The 15,300-nt window shown below is 36.6% G+C and overlaps 1 protein-coding gene across 2 annotated transcripts in view; it reads right to left on the bottom strand.

Moving 5' to 3' along the window:
• Positions 1-2,695: 2,695 nt before the first annotated feature.
• Positions 2,696-15,300, bottom strand: part of NEBL (nebulette) — a 245,187-nt gene continuing 232,582 nt past the window's right edge. For both annotated transcript variants that reach the window (XM_030971605.1, XM_030971606.1), the window contains 2 exons: positions 10,878-10,993; positions 2,696-5,369 (listed from right to left, as the gene is read on the bottom strand). In XM_030971605.1, the coding sequence (XP_030827465.1) occupies positions 5,193-5,369; positions 10,878-10,993 (293 nt within the window). In that variant the 3' untranslated portion in view covers positions 2,696-5,192. The remainder of the gene's footprint in view (positions 5,370-10,877; positions 10,994-15,300) is intronic.

Here is a 15,300-nt window from a genome sequence, read left to right as displayed (position 1 = left end):
GACATTTGTATATAAAATTGTCTTAAAGAAGCCAGCAATGCAATCTTTTTTATTAGTGCTGCACTGAGAGCACACCTAACCAAATTCCCATTCAAAGACAAGCAAACCAGTATCAATGAAAACAGTGGACCTCCTTCACTTACTCTATTTGCTTTTTTAAACAAACCAAGGGTCATGGAATGTAACTTGGTGTTCTGTTGAAGGGTTACAAATGCAAACTGAAAAAGGCAAACCTTTTAAGGAGGGGGCATGTCTGAAATAAAAAAGTCATTTAAGAAACTTTTTTCTGGGGTCAAGTTTGACGAATAATGCTAAATATTCTACTTAAGACTGAAAATTCAAAGCTTCCTTAGTTACAGCAATATCCATCTTTGAGAGCTTATACTAATAGGTATGGTAGCTTTAAAGAGTGTTGTTTATGAATATAATACATACATAGTGCTGGGTTTAATATTTTATTTGAATGAAGTTTAATGTTATGCAAAATAAATTGTTATGTTACATCCACTGTGACATCAACTAAAATGTGAACTAGGTTGCATAGGTTAGTACTTTGGGCAGCATGATGTTGCTCTAGTCCACCAAAGCTTAAATATTCACAGTGTAGAGGAAGAAACAGGAATTAAAGCATTTCTACTAAAATATATTTTAATAGCTGGTGTTAACTTTCTGCATAACAAAAGCCAAATTAAGATGATACATCATATGATCCAAGAGTAAGTTTATCTGTCCTTTGAAAAACAATTGTTACCTTCATAACTGTATACCCTCAAATACAGTACAGTTTTGCAAAATAACTAAAACTTTACACACTTTAAAGCAAACATAAGCCAAACTGCACAGCGGTTCATTTTTGCTTTTTATATCACACTGCAAAAACCAACAGCTGAGAGATTTTCCACATCATGCTAATCAATGTCAATACAGTCATTGCTGTCTTCCAATGGTCTAGCAATTTCTAATAGTAATATTAAATACACAATTGAAATGCTACAGTATAGCTTATTTTCCCCCCTAAAATAATAATAATTAAACAAATGTCAACAACAACTGGATTACAACTGAAGTACAATATGCAAATTCTATTTATCAGACACAAGAAGCATATGAAATTCCTTTGAATATACTGTTGTAGTGCAGGCAGTTTAGGAAATAGAGCTTTCAGGTATTCTTTCCAAAGGAGAGATGGGATTCCTATGGCATAAAGCTGGAGAAAATCACTAAAGCATTGCAAAATGGTTTAACTTCCTACAGCTCACTAGTACTTTGCATTTGCCAGCACGTCAGTTTGGAGGACTTCTTTCAACAGCATCTTCTGTCTGTTTCAGTATATTATTTAAACATTTACTAACTAAAGCATATTCTATATTTTAAATGGAGTATTAACTTAATAAAAATCTATGATTTTATACCCTGTACCACCTTCTGCCAAAGACCTCTGTATTTGTGATTTTTTTTCATCGTACAAGATGACATGCAGTCACTGTACAATAAAAACTAGAATTATTACCTTTCCCAGGTATTGGAGACCTTCCACATCCCCAGGAAACACTCGGCAGGGACACATTTGTCAAAAACATAATCCATGGGAGGTGATTCTCTGTCAAATCCCAGTCTGCTGAAGTACTTTATTGTATGTCAAATGTAATCAAGAAAACCCTGTTTCATCAAGACTAAATGCTAATGTCCCATAATGAAAAATTACAACTGCAGTACCTGCACGTAGCTTTGTTTAAAAAATGAAGATAGCCAAGCAAGAAAGAGTAATGAAAAGCAAGGCACCCATTTGTTCTTGTATGTATGCATGAATATGCTCTATGTTGTTTTCTAAATTTATACTTGTGTTAGCAAGAATTACAGCATTCTTTATAGAATTTTTTATTTCTATAATGCGAACATGTGGACTTCCAACCTGAACTATGGAACAGCTTCAGAAATTCAAGTCCTTAAAAGCCCTTTCCTTTCCCCAGAAAAATGTTGACTACAGGAAGAAAGAACAGTGAGGGGATCATGCTGTGCTAAAAATGAATATAAACTTTAAAGGTGACAAGACAGCATGTAGCATCTTTTCACCCCTATATCACACTGCATGTAACAGTCTCCAACATATGCTTTGAAAAACGTGTGCTAGCACAATTTAGTTCATTACTTACTCTCTTTGCCTTACAAATTTTAGTTCTTATTAAAAAAAATATATAATTGCATTCTGATAATTTTGGGCCTTTGATTGCATTGCTTAGAACAAAGCTGCAAAATCACACTAAAGATTGTTTTACATCAAAAAGCAGGAACCATTCCATAGAAATATGAATTTCTAAGCATATATGATAAAAAAGTTGACTACAAGAATAAGTAACTTAAACCAGATCTTAATAATTCTGCTGACATACCATTCTCAAGAGGAATACAATTCACATACTGTTTTGTTTTCTTGACCTTTTATTTTTTGCAAATTGCTTTAGCTGCTCTGCCAGGCTAATGAATATTCAAAATTCACAAAGGAAATTTTATTTCTATTGTTCAGCATAACATAGCTCTCTAATGTCACCAAAAGCTCATTTTCTGATTTACTTCTATATATAAAGTATTCAACACTTTAAGCTGTCTCACCATTTAGGAAGAATGACTGTGTAATTATAGGTGGAGACTCTCTGTTTCATAAGTCAGTAAAAATTGCAACTTGATGCCATATAGATATTCTCTATATTTCTTTTTTATTCATATTTTGTTAGCAAACTGACACCCTGTTTTTATTGTTGCCGGCATTGCACAGCTAATAGAGCAGCACAGCAGCAAGTGACAGCCAGCTGTGCCTCAGGCATCATCTGAAAAATTTGCCAGCCAGCAGAAGATGGAATTCCTCTCCTCGCTGTTGATGGCCAGTGCTGAAAACCAACACAGAAGCAAACTGCTCATTTCAGAGCTTCTAGCTCAGCATACCACATCAGCTTTAAAAACACCATTTGACTTGCTGATTTCATGTAGATGTCACCAGTAATGCACAAGGATCTGCTACAAGAGCAGCTCCTTATGCAAAACCTGCAAGAATTTTAAATCACAGCAGTCAACTATACGAATTACATGTTTACAGTCAAGGAATTCTACTTTTAAAACACATTTTTTTGAAGTTGGATCCTCCTGGGCAGCTTTAGCCTTGAAATTAGGCTGCTGACAAGAAAGCACAGGTAATTCCACAGTCATGGACATTTTTAAATTTCTTTTTTAATGCAGTCATTCCATTCTGCTTGGCAGCTGGTATCATCCCTGTGTTAGCAAGGACCCAAAATAAAATTGCATAAGCTTACCAATTCTTTGGAAATTGTATGCAAAAACCGTATGCAAAAATAGAATTTACAGGGATTCGCACTGACAACTTTCAGTTGACATAACAAATCCATACTGCCTTCCTTATTTAATTTTTAAATAGTTATTGCAGGGTTTCCTGCTATGTGAGATGAGAAGTACAAAATTGCCTAAAAGTTCTATATATAATTCTACTTTAAAAATTTTAGAAATGAAAGAAAGCCAGTGCAGACTCAATATTCTGAGGGCTACTCCAAAGTTAACTTCCTTAGCACATGGCTGAACTCCACAAATTATTTTATCAGAAAAACATTTTTTTCCTTACACATTTCTGTACCCACATAAATAATTTCTCACATGAGTCTTTAACTCTTTTGTCCTTCCTTTCACGATTTCTCCCTGTGAGGGAATGCAGCACCCAGTCAAAGCAAAAACACGTTGCCTGTGACCCAAGCCAGCTGACAAAATCCCTCATACTGATCCACTGTGTCACCAGCTGTTAGATCCTCTCCCAGCTTCACAGACTGAGACCTGGATCTCTCAGTTCTGGCTGTAAGTTAAGAGACACCAAACAGCACATATGAAGGTTTGTCAGCAGAATATTCTTACTGTTTTCCACAGATGGCTAAACTGAAACATAATGGCATAGGGCATGTTGGATTTTGCTTAGTTAGCTTTCCCTTCAATGTCAGTTTTGAGAAAGATTAAGTCACTAAAAGAGAACATAATTCTTCTCCATCATTAATCATTTGGAAGCGTACAACCCACTGTTGGATCACCAGGAATTTGGGAGCAAACTGAAGCAACAGGCCATTGATCTGAAATGCACTACAAGAACCAGAGCTCTCCTCCACTGCTCGATGGAGGCACAAGTGTTTCTGCAGCAGGGGAGGGACATCAGCTCATCAGCAAAGCAGCCATAAAGCGAGTTACCTGTGGTGAGAAGGGGATGTGACTGCAGGCTCTGGGGACTGCACAGCGCCGGGGCCGCACGTGGGAGTTTATTTACAGCACTACAGGTGAAGGTCAAGGAGCTAACATGGAGTACTGGTTGTACGTTGCCCTAATGAAAGTTTCTATTTAAATGTTAAGTATTATTACAAGGAAACAGAAGAGCTGACGGGTTTTATATTTTAGATAGTCTTTGCAAGGGATCTCCTGTGGAAAAGATACTGAAGAACCATTAATCTAGACCTGGATTTAATTGATGGATTATGATGGAAGCAAAGCTAATAGATCACTTGGAAATAAGAAAAAATGGGTAATCCAAGAATAAATGTAGATATGCAAGAGTCAGGAGATTTTTGTTGTCAAAATGGACACATTTACTGTAAGGCTGCTGGGCAGTAGGGAGTTTTATTGGATTTTTTTTTATTGGCATGTTACTTGTCTTTATTTCAAATGACTGAATTATCTACTCAACATATTAATTTTTATTAGGAAGCTAACTGCTTAAACATTAAACGTTTCCGTAATAATTTGAAGATGTGTTCAAACTCAGTGTGTTAACCTCCTTTGACTTCAGAGTGCCATAAGAAGTGAATCAATTTTATGGTTATAACATCTTTGAGGTGTAAGGAAAAGGCATTACCCCTTTACAGTTAATTGACCAAAGTTTTTATAGGACTGGCAGCACCAGGCTTCCACATATGTTTTGTCACTTTGAGAGAGCACTATTATAAGCAATGCTGTTTTCAAAGCTCTGAGCTTCTTGTGGATTATTTATCATTTCTTTAAAGGACTCTAAAATGGATTCTGAGTGAGAATGCAACTGTTATAGCAGTGATAAAGTAATGATCATGAACTCTTAAAAGATTCTTCTGATTTTTTTTCTAAAAGGTTAGATTTTAAGTAAATCATAATAAAGCTCAAAGGACAAGAGACAAAAATTAGTTAACAAACTCAATATAATTTGCTGGAAGCATTCCTGTTTTCCCAGTTCTCTGAACAGTACCATACATCCAGCCATCATCAATTGGTTGCACATTGATGATATAATCACCATCCCTGAAGGAAACTTCATCTTCATCTTGAGCGCTGTAGTCATACATAGCTCTGTATGTTCTCTGTTGAAGGAAAGAAAACAGGACCGTAAAGCCTCAAGTCTAAACCTGAGATTCCTTGATTCCATCTCTTTGCTCAAAGAAGAAAAGAGAAGGAAAAAAAGAATAGAGGGAGCAAAGCAGAGAGAGAAATCACAAGTTACCTGTCAAAAATGAAACAGTATCCCCTTCTACACCCTGTCAAATATACAGTGAATACAGGCCCTTGTTTTGAGTAGCAAGATAATTATTTTGTTAACTCACATTGTCCTATGGCTTCAAACAAACAGATTTCAAGCCATCCACTGCATACTGAAATATTCTAACTGTTCTTTCATTAATTCACTAGTAACAGTTCATTACATCCAGCCAGGCTAGCTCTGCTTCTGCTCCCTATTTGCATGATTCACAAATAGCTTCTCCTGCGCCTTCACTACAAGAAGAAACACAGTCTTCATCCAGGCCATTAACTTTTCCATCTCACTGAATGTCCTTCATTTCATTAGGATTTTACCCAAATTAAGAATTATGAATGCATTATTATCTAAAAGAAAGACAAGATTTTTTAAAATCTATAAACATAATTTTATGAATACTTATATTTTCATATTCAGACAAAATTTAGCACATAAAGTCCCATCATTAGCTAAGAGAAATTTCTCCACAACCCTGGCCACTATGAGACAAGCTTTCAGCCTTTTCCTCTATTTTTCTAAATAGAGTATTTGTTTCCACTCATAACCAATAAAATGCCATCATTTACTGGAATTCAAAGTGAATTTTCAAACTCAGGAAGAACAGTGTCCCCTTGTATCTGAACAGCAGAATAAAACTACCTCATTTTAAAATTCTCAATTCCCAAGAGTATTTTCTTTTCCTTATCCTGCCTCTTAACACAAGTCAAAAGCAGTTCAAGCATCACCGATAATATCCAATCTCCCTTCCCGGTAATTTTTGCTAGGTTACCATATGTAGCTGAATTTTTCTGGTACAATAATTTATAGCAAAAAAAAGCAAAACAGTCAATGTGTGAGTTCATACCTAATACTATTGTCTGAGCCTCTTAAAAGCAGCAAAATTCTCTGCTCAAGAAAACAGCTCTGAATTAGTTTTAGTTCATATCATATATATGGGGGCTTGAGTGTTTTAGTAAAACTATTTTCTTAAAGGTGGAGATTGCTCCACATGGAGTGAGCAAGCCATTTGTTGGAAATGTGGAATTATTTAATCCAGACTCTATAGGGCAACTGATCATTACTGTTCCCATGCTAAAAATATACTTTTAGTCTTGGCTCTGTCATTGGTAGTGCAAATTAAACAGGGCAGAGAAATCAGCTCCTGTTTAAACACTGGAGACCACTGGAGACCACCTTTCCTGACAAGTCTATCCTGAACTGCTTTTGAGCCCTGTGCTATATTCTTGTCCTCTGCCATGCCTTGTAGTTTTGCTGACCTACAGGCTGTGACCAAGGGTAGTTCTCAACCAGAGGTATGTGCTCTCCTAGTGGTTCCTTAATGTCTTCCAAGTGTGCATGGAACTCAATTTAAAAAAGGATCATTTTTAATGCACTACATGACAGTAAATAATTCTTGGCTCCTATAATCACCAAAAATCCTTAAATATTCATAAAGTAGACAACTAGCCATCAAAAGGCTCTCTGCCATTCAGAATCTTATTTTTTCCAACTATTTCAACGGATCTCACTGCTGAGCCTTGAAACTAACTCTAAAAAAGCAACCTAAAATATGCTATTACAACAAACTCAGCAGCAGTTAGCCCTTTAAACAATTTATTTCAGAAGAGGGTCAATTTAAGAAAAATGGTAGCAAGCCTATGTCTGGTATAGGGCAGTAAATGGATTTTGCCTAGAGCCATGCTTATAGGTCTCCCTTAAATGGGAAAAGACTGGTGAAGAGGTTAAATGTTTTATTAAACTAACATAAAATTGGAAAAATAGAGAGGTTTTGTTCACTCAGAAGGATGCTCACTCTTCCTTAGAGCACCATGGCAAAGGACATACCGCTGCTGTCTCCTAAAAGGCAGCTTGACTACATCACCGTGATGCACAGTTGTGAAGACAAGCCCGCAATTCCAAACTTTAAAAGAATTTATTAGGGCCCTAAATGCTGCTGAGAAAACTAAATTTATGGCCTTAACGCCTAATTAGGTGCTAAATGGCTGTCAGGAGAAATCTCCATAATAATCCTGTTAGCATTTAATGCCTAATTATCACTGCAGAGTGTAGTCTGGGCTATATAATCGAGAATTACAATGCCTAAAGAACTCAAAGCACGGATTTTAAAATGCATTTGAGTGAAGTATTCCTCAGTCAGTAGTGAGTTTAGTTACAAGAAGGTGTAAGTTTGGAGTTCCTTAAAAGAGTCAAAACTCAGTTATCTCCCACCTCCTCAAAGGTCTCTATCACACTACTTAGACAGACCAGTAAGTCTTGTCCATATAAAGAACTGAAATCAAGCTAATATATTCTCAGCTCTCCAGCCTATTCTGGGCTGACAGGTCTGTATTTCCACTTCATCCATACCTGTTCTATGGATGGCTCCTTGCAAGGAGCAGTAACTGCTGCAGCATCCTTCACATACAGCTGCCATCAAGGAAAGTCAACTCAAAGCATAAGTTTTGTTTTCCTACCACTCTTGGATATCAAACAGTGGGTGAACACCCCATTATTTTCCAAATAGGAAAATAAGCCTTCAGGGCTTTCTGTTATAAAACACTTTGTACCCTGAGCAACAATTTAATTCACCCCATTATGAAGAACTGCTCACAGAAAGCAAGGACAAGTTAAGAATCAGAAAATAATGCAATTTATTTGAAAAAAAAAAAAAACTGTCCAAAGATTATGTTAGGATCATGCCTAATATAAAACAGCTCAAAATTAAATAAACCAGATTTTTAAAATGTAGAAATTAGAAAAATTCTGTTTCTTAATATAGGAGACCAGTGAACATGATTATAAAATGAACTTATGCATTCTGGGGACAGATTTGATAACAATACAAGAACTCAGTTGAAAGGAGGAAATGTACTAGAGCAGTTAACTCTGCAATCATCTCCACCCTGATATAACCCATGGGATTTAAATCACTTCTGCCCTAGAGATGTCCTGGCAAAAGTCAGGCACTGATGAATGACTTTATCACCTTCACTGCTTTTAGCTAAGCCTCAAAGCTGCTCTGGCTTTGAGGTCACTATTCCAGGATTCCTTTTCTCCAGTCTCCTTCCCCTGGCACTTTCTTCTCATCTTTCCTCCCTCTGTCATTAGCCAGACAATGCTGCATCTCCGGCAGTACTGCTCCAAGCCCAGAACTGAGCAGGCAACTGAAAGCAACGCACCCAAACATTGTGTAGGTTTGTCAGATGTCCTGCAGCATGTCCACACCTCATTTCAAAAGCACTCCAAGGCAGTCATCAACCTTCAGTCTGCCACATTTAAACACATCCCCAGCCAGGGGCTTCCCCCAGGCACACTCTGAGACTACTCTGTGTTGTCCCAATAGCTGAGTGCAACATTTGCACTGAGTGCAACATTTGCACGGGGGTAAGTTGCACAGGCTTATAAAAATATTCTGGTCTTAAGATGGGAAGACAAGGGAGCCTGGCAGATTTCTAACTGCATCTGAGATGCCTCTTTTGGAGCAGAATCATCACCCCAGGGTGGTAAGATCACACTGTCTTCCTCACCAGACTGGCAAGTTAGCAGTCAGTGCCAGGCCTGCAGTCTTTGGTTTCCTCTCTCTGGAAATGCTTGGGATTTATTTTCTAAAGGGAAATGCACTCAGTCTTTAACAACAGCAAAATGAGTTTAAATCATGGTGTTTGCTGTTTTCATTTTTTTCCGATGACAAAATATTATCAGTTACATGGATGTCAAGTGAAAACAGTTTCACAACGGGGAAAATTAATCTGTTGAAATAAATCAATCTTACTTTTAAAATCCTTTAACATCACTCCCTTCTTTTCCTATTACCTTCACATTCCTAATTCTGGAAGAAGAGGCAAAAGATGATTCTCAAGATGACTGAAATGACACTGTTTTGACAGCCTGTCAGGTAAGTCACAGGGACACTGAGGTGTTAGGAAATAGTGATCATCTCTCTGCCCACAAAGTTGCAAAGGCTGGTAAGTGCATTCTGGGATTTGCAGGCATCTCCATTTTCTGTCTGCTGGATTTGAGGGCTGTTTGCTTTGCTCCCCAGTGACTAGCAAACCTGCTGGCAAAGCCCAGGCTTCCAGGTCTCCCACTTTTTGGATTTTGTCTCTTTTGGAAAGCAACCTACTCCCAAAGTGCCTTGTAATATCCTTGGAAATTAATGGCTGATTCCACTATCAGCTGTCTCACAGCTGTCATGCAGGTGTCAAAAGAGTTTCTCAGGTTATTGACTCACTCAATGATGGAGGTATCTGGATCCCAGACTTTCCAGCAAGTTAGCCGCCTCAGCCCCAGAGAGCTGAGAATCTGACTAGCCTGAAACTACTCACACCACACAGAAAGTCATGTAAAATGTCATGGAGTTTCAGTTTTACAAAAAAAACACAAGTTTCATCTAATTTTGAAAACAGGTTTTTTTCAGCTCAGCAAGCTCTAAGTTTGGTTCATAATTAAATATTTATTCATCTCTAAAAAAGGTGATAGAGGTATTCAAAATAGTTTAAAATTCAAAATGACAATATTTTAAGATAAAAGATAGCTGGATCTCTAGGCAGCGATATGATTTTAAAAATATGATAACCATTAAAACTGAATTTTTTATATAGGGAGTTAAAAAAAAAGAAGTTTCATTTCCTAAAAATCCCAGCTGAATACCATTCAGCTCTCCCTCCACGACCAGTTACTTTGAAAATGAAATATTCACTCCAGCTTTACATTCCCATCCACCACAGTTGAGAACTTCATGAGACAGCCACGGTTTCATGGTAAAGCTTTTTCTCGGTTGCTGACCAGCGTAACTCAATTTGGATCTTACACGAGTCGCTGCCCAACTGCTGTGTGCAATTAGAAAGGGCACAGCAGTCTGGAGTCTGAGCTAGCTCTACACAAGCAGAAGTAATACAGGTAGGCACAAAGCCTGCTAGCACAAAATCAGCAAGTCAAAAAAAATGAAACTGATTTAAACCAACACGGTGATCTTAAGAGATCACTGCGTTTCATCCAGTGCTATGAGCAAGAATTCATCGCAGAGCATAACATCAAAATTCAGCCTCTGAAACACTGTCCAAGCATCTAGTATTTGTTTTAAGTAGATAAATAGGTAAAGAATTCAGTTATTTCTCTGCTCTCTGAATATCATGCCTTTTTTTTAAATGTATTCTGATATAGAAGTTCTTACCACTGCCCATGGTCACTTGAACCTTTTTTATACATGAAGACTACCAGTTACATTTATGATAAAGACAGTCAAACAGGTCAACTATAGAACTCTGGGGGTTCAATTCTGTCATATTTAAGAGATTTCACAATAGCCGATGATGGTGCTTAACAAACAAAATTCTTCTTTAAATTCAATACTCACCAGACTTGCTGAATGAGGCTGTGAATGCATGGACCTCATGGATGACATACTGGTCTGGTGCATGTATCCATATCCTTGAGTCTGGCTTTGTTGATATGCCCCAGGGAGAACAGGGGCTGCATCAAAAAAATACACACACATATTAATTAGTATTTTAAAACAGCTCTTATCTAATATTTTGTAGATAGATGGTAGACTATTTTATATAAATGGTAGACTATTTTCACTGTTAACAGCATTAATTCCTCCATACAAAACAGTTCAGAATTATTTCCATAAAGAACTGAACCTTTGTAAAGGTTGATTTACACATAAATGTAGCCAAAGCTATAGCAACATATCCACAAACATCATCATGGTTAGTTGGAAGAAAGAGTTTAATGTACTATTAGAAGTTTAATCATTAAAAGGTTTACAAAAGTTTAAGACACCACTAACTCAATTTTGGTATTGACATAGATGAGGCACTAAATATATGTCCCATAAGCTGCCATCTTTAGGGAATGAATGATGAAAAAAAGCTAATACAGTTTTGAAATGGTTCACTACAAATTCACTGTAATTCTTAACTCATTGCAAACTCACTCTTATTTATTAGGCTATGAACAAAGAATGATTGTGATTCATAGGAAGAGGCAGAAATTTTAAGAAGTGAGCTCACAGTTGAGTTTTTTAGTTTATTCTGATTCCATCAACATCCTTAGTCCAACACAGAGAGATCAATGCTACTTATATATTTCAAAGTCCACTTTATTCGGTATTTTCCTCTTACCACATAATTGTCCAATTTCTTTAATACATATTTTATGCACATTTTAACAATTCTGTATGCTAATCAATAATATATTAACTTCTATTGTACCAACAACTGCTGAAATCATGAATACAACCAAAAAGGATCCTTAACTCTATTGCTTACTAGAAAAGCATTCATAAACTTCCCACATCTGCCCAAATATCTTACTTTGGCAACCCACTGAAATAAAATGTGTCGAAAACATGGTTGATCAGAAAACTGTGAGAAATAATCCCAGCATAAACGACTATTTTTCTAGCAAGGCCAAAAAGTATTTTAAAAGCAAAATTAAAAATACTGAAGTTGTTTTCAAAATAGAAAGATTAAAGTTTAGTCACCACATATTTGTGTGCATTTTACAAGACTCGGACTCTCAGAGAATAAAGATTTCTGGCTTGTATGGAGGTTATTAGCCCATCTCCACTGTTATTTGCCAGAATTTTACTGGCTCAATGGGAAATTCATTTAGCTACACTGAAAAACAAATGCATTTATGTTGGTACTTTTCAAGTGGTCTATTTAGCTGATAGTCCATCTGCTCTTCCAAAAGCTGTCTTTTGGTTAAAGGAGATGGAGCTTATGCAGCACATGATTGAAAATCTTCAAACATGGAGTCATTCAGCAGTCCAGCTCTTCCTGGGATAGATCCCTTGAGCTTGTTGGGAAGTAAGAACCACTTCTGCAGCAGCCATCACATAGAAATTCAAAAAGGAGCAAATCTAATGTAAGATTTAATGGGGTTCACAATGTGTGATATGATCCAGGAGTTGTAAAATGAAAAAACACACGGGAAAAACAGGAAAACTCAATAAAAATATATATTAAAAATAAGTATTCATATTTGCACTAGTATTACTCCATAATTCTCTTCTTCTTGAGTTGTCAGGGCAAGAAATGCATGAGAAAAAAGGGATTACTGAGAAAAATTTTGCTGAACTGTTTCAGAATGAAAAGTCAACCTTGTGCTTTCAGCAAGTTGTTTTACCAATCCTGCTTCTCCAGCTAACAAAATTATTGATTTCAACAAAGGTTCTTCTTAAAACTTCCATTTCGTTTTAGTTAGCATATTCAAATGCACTAAGTGTGTAATTACAATTTGGGATGCTACACTTTGCTCTACTGTACCTGTGAAGATAACTAACACTATACATTAACTAGGGTTTTTCTGATTTAGGAAACATGCTTCTAACTATTGTAATGAATAGATTGTTTTGTTAAATGAGGGAAATTAAAGTGATATGCAGTCAGATGCAACACTGGAACACAATGAATAATGGATGTTTCAGAAGGGCCAAGTTCATTCTAATGACATATAAGTAGGAAGACATTTTCAAGCAGCTCAATCATCAGAGAATTAACATTCATTAACATGTTCACAGGATTATCATGCATTAAGTGAATAGCCCTAAGTAGTTCATCAAATAATTTATGTTTCAATGTTGTTACAAGCTATTTCCACATGAGCAGATGTGGCCCTTCGTGAGAAAATAGAGAAAAACATAATTTAATCAAAGTTCTGTGATCAAGCTGGAATGAATATATTTTGTCTAATTCACCACCAGCATGAACTGTAGGACACTTTGTCAAACCCAATGGAGTCTCATCTCCTCACACCAGCAGCAAATTACTTTTATTGTTTGAACTTTTTAACTTAGCAGCAGGAGTACCTTCAGCCAACACCGGCCACTGATCAGCCAGCAGCAAGCCTGCCCTGCAAAAACAAAGGGCTGGTTGCTCTTTCCTGGTCCCTGGATGGGTCAGAGACCCTGAGAGTCCCTTTCTTCTTCCCAAGAGAAGCAGAGGCTGGTAGGAGCCTTTTGTTCTTGATTCCTTCTCCCCAAAAGAGATCTTTCTTGTTTCCTATCAATCATCCCTTGTCAGTGTAAGGCAGCAAGCCTACTGACGGTCAGCTTCATTGTAACCTCCAAGTCAACTGGCTTATTTTGGGGAGGATAACCCACAGCTCCTGCCTCTGTGACAAGTGACAGCTGCAGGTCTGAAATGTGCTTTCCTCTTTAGCAGTCAGTCTCTCACAAGCTGAGAGAATTCTGTCAATCTGACTCAACACAGCTGTTTGGTACTTTACCTGCAATGATGGAAAACATAAATCCACAAAAATAAAGCATTTCTTCCAAAGCATGAGAACTTTTTGGGAAGTGACAGAAATTATAGTATTATAAAAAGATATTCTACAAACAAAAAGAAGGATTAGCTTTGCTAATTATCTTTTAGTCATTTATTTAGGTTCATATATGTGAGCATAAATATCAGCACATACTAGTGTTGAAGATGCTTGAATAATTCCATGTGGACTGGGGTTTTTTCCATTAAAAGAAAACTATAGTATTCTGCAAAAAACTTCAAAAACAATCATTATTTTCTAACAACTTTTAAAAAATACTGAAGATACTTTCAGAGAATGGTCTATTTGGAAGACTATTTGGGAATCATATAAATAAGCAGAATAGTGAAGAGAAAATGTCTGAGCTAGTGACATACAGATAATTCAAGGTGAGATTAAATGATGCAGAAAAAGAGTTTGATGTTTTTCATCACCATCACACATAGTTAACTGCAATCTTTTGGCTCAGTCTGAAGTATAAAGTTCTACAACATCATTGATTGCAGCAGCAGCAAAAGCAATGGTTTTAGCTAACCTAAGGGAACAATAAAATACAGTGGTGGAACATGAAATTCATTTAACTGAAGCCAGATTTATTGGTGACGGAGCTGAGGGCTGACCATTGCTCCCAGAAGTACAGGTGGATTGTTTTTTTGTTGCATTAAGACTTTACCAGATGCATTCTGATTTATCAAAACTTACTTTTTTTTTCCTTGTCCCACTTACCAAGTAAGCCGGATATTCTTTTTAAATTATCTACTTAAATAAATTTATCATATATCTCTTACTATATCTTTACAGGCTTCCCCAGAGAAAAGAGCAAGAAAAATGAATGAACATTATATGAGACAAACAGAGAGGAAGCCTCCAAGAAAAAGAAGCAGCTGAAAGAATGATAGCAAGTATCAGCTCACTGCCGCAGACAACAGGGTCAGCAGAGTGTGTACTGATCAGGATATGCTTTGAAAGAACTGGGAAAGAAAAAGGTCCAACTGTAGAAACAGGAAAGGAATGCTTAAGAGAGCGTTGTATAACTATAAGCTTAAAAAGAAATGTTATGTTAAAAAGAAAAATCAGTTAAAAGTTAGTTTCTGAGATACATTTTATCAATATCATACTTAAACTCTTTTGTACAGCAGAACCTTGATGATCCATGGTAAACAATATATCCTCAGTGGTAACTACTGCACTTTTGCCATTTACTGCAACACATCCTAGTTACTGAACCACAAGTGAAATAATCACTCCATTTACTCTCACACACATCATACACTTTTAAGGATTTAACGGAATTCTTCCTATTCCTTTCTGAGTTTCGCTCCTAAGACTTCAGACAACTCACAAAGAATATTGCAACATTCTGTAATCATAACATGAGAGAACACAAAGTAAAAATAAAGATTTGGATTACTATGAGTCTGCATACATTAGGTAAAAACTGTAGGCTTTCTGAGCACCACAACAGAGCCAGAATACAGCATCATCATACATCTCTGGGTTACTGC

Source organism: Camarhynchus parvulus, chromosome 2, assembly GCF_901933205.1.
Source record: "Camarhynchus parvulus chromosome 2, STF_HiC, whole genome shotgun sequence".
Classification (NCBI taxonomy): Eukaryota; Metazoa; Chordata; class Aves; order Passeriformes; family Thraupidae; genus Camarhynchus; species Camarhynchus parvulus.
Note: the sequence above shows the minus strand (reverse complement) of the source record. Positions and strands in the feature narration are given on the sequence as shown.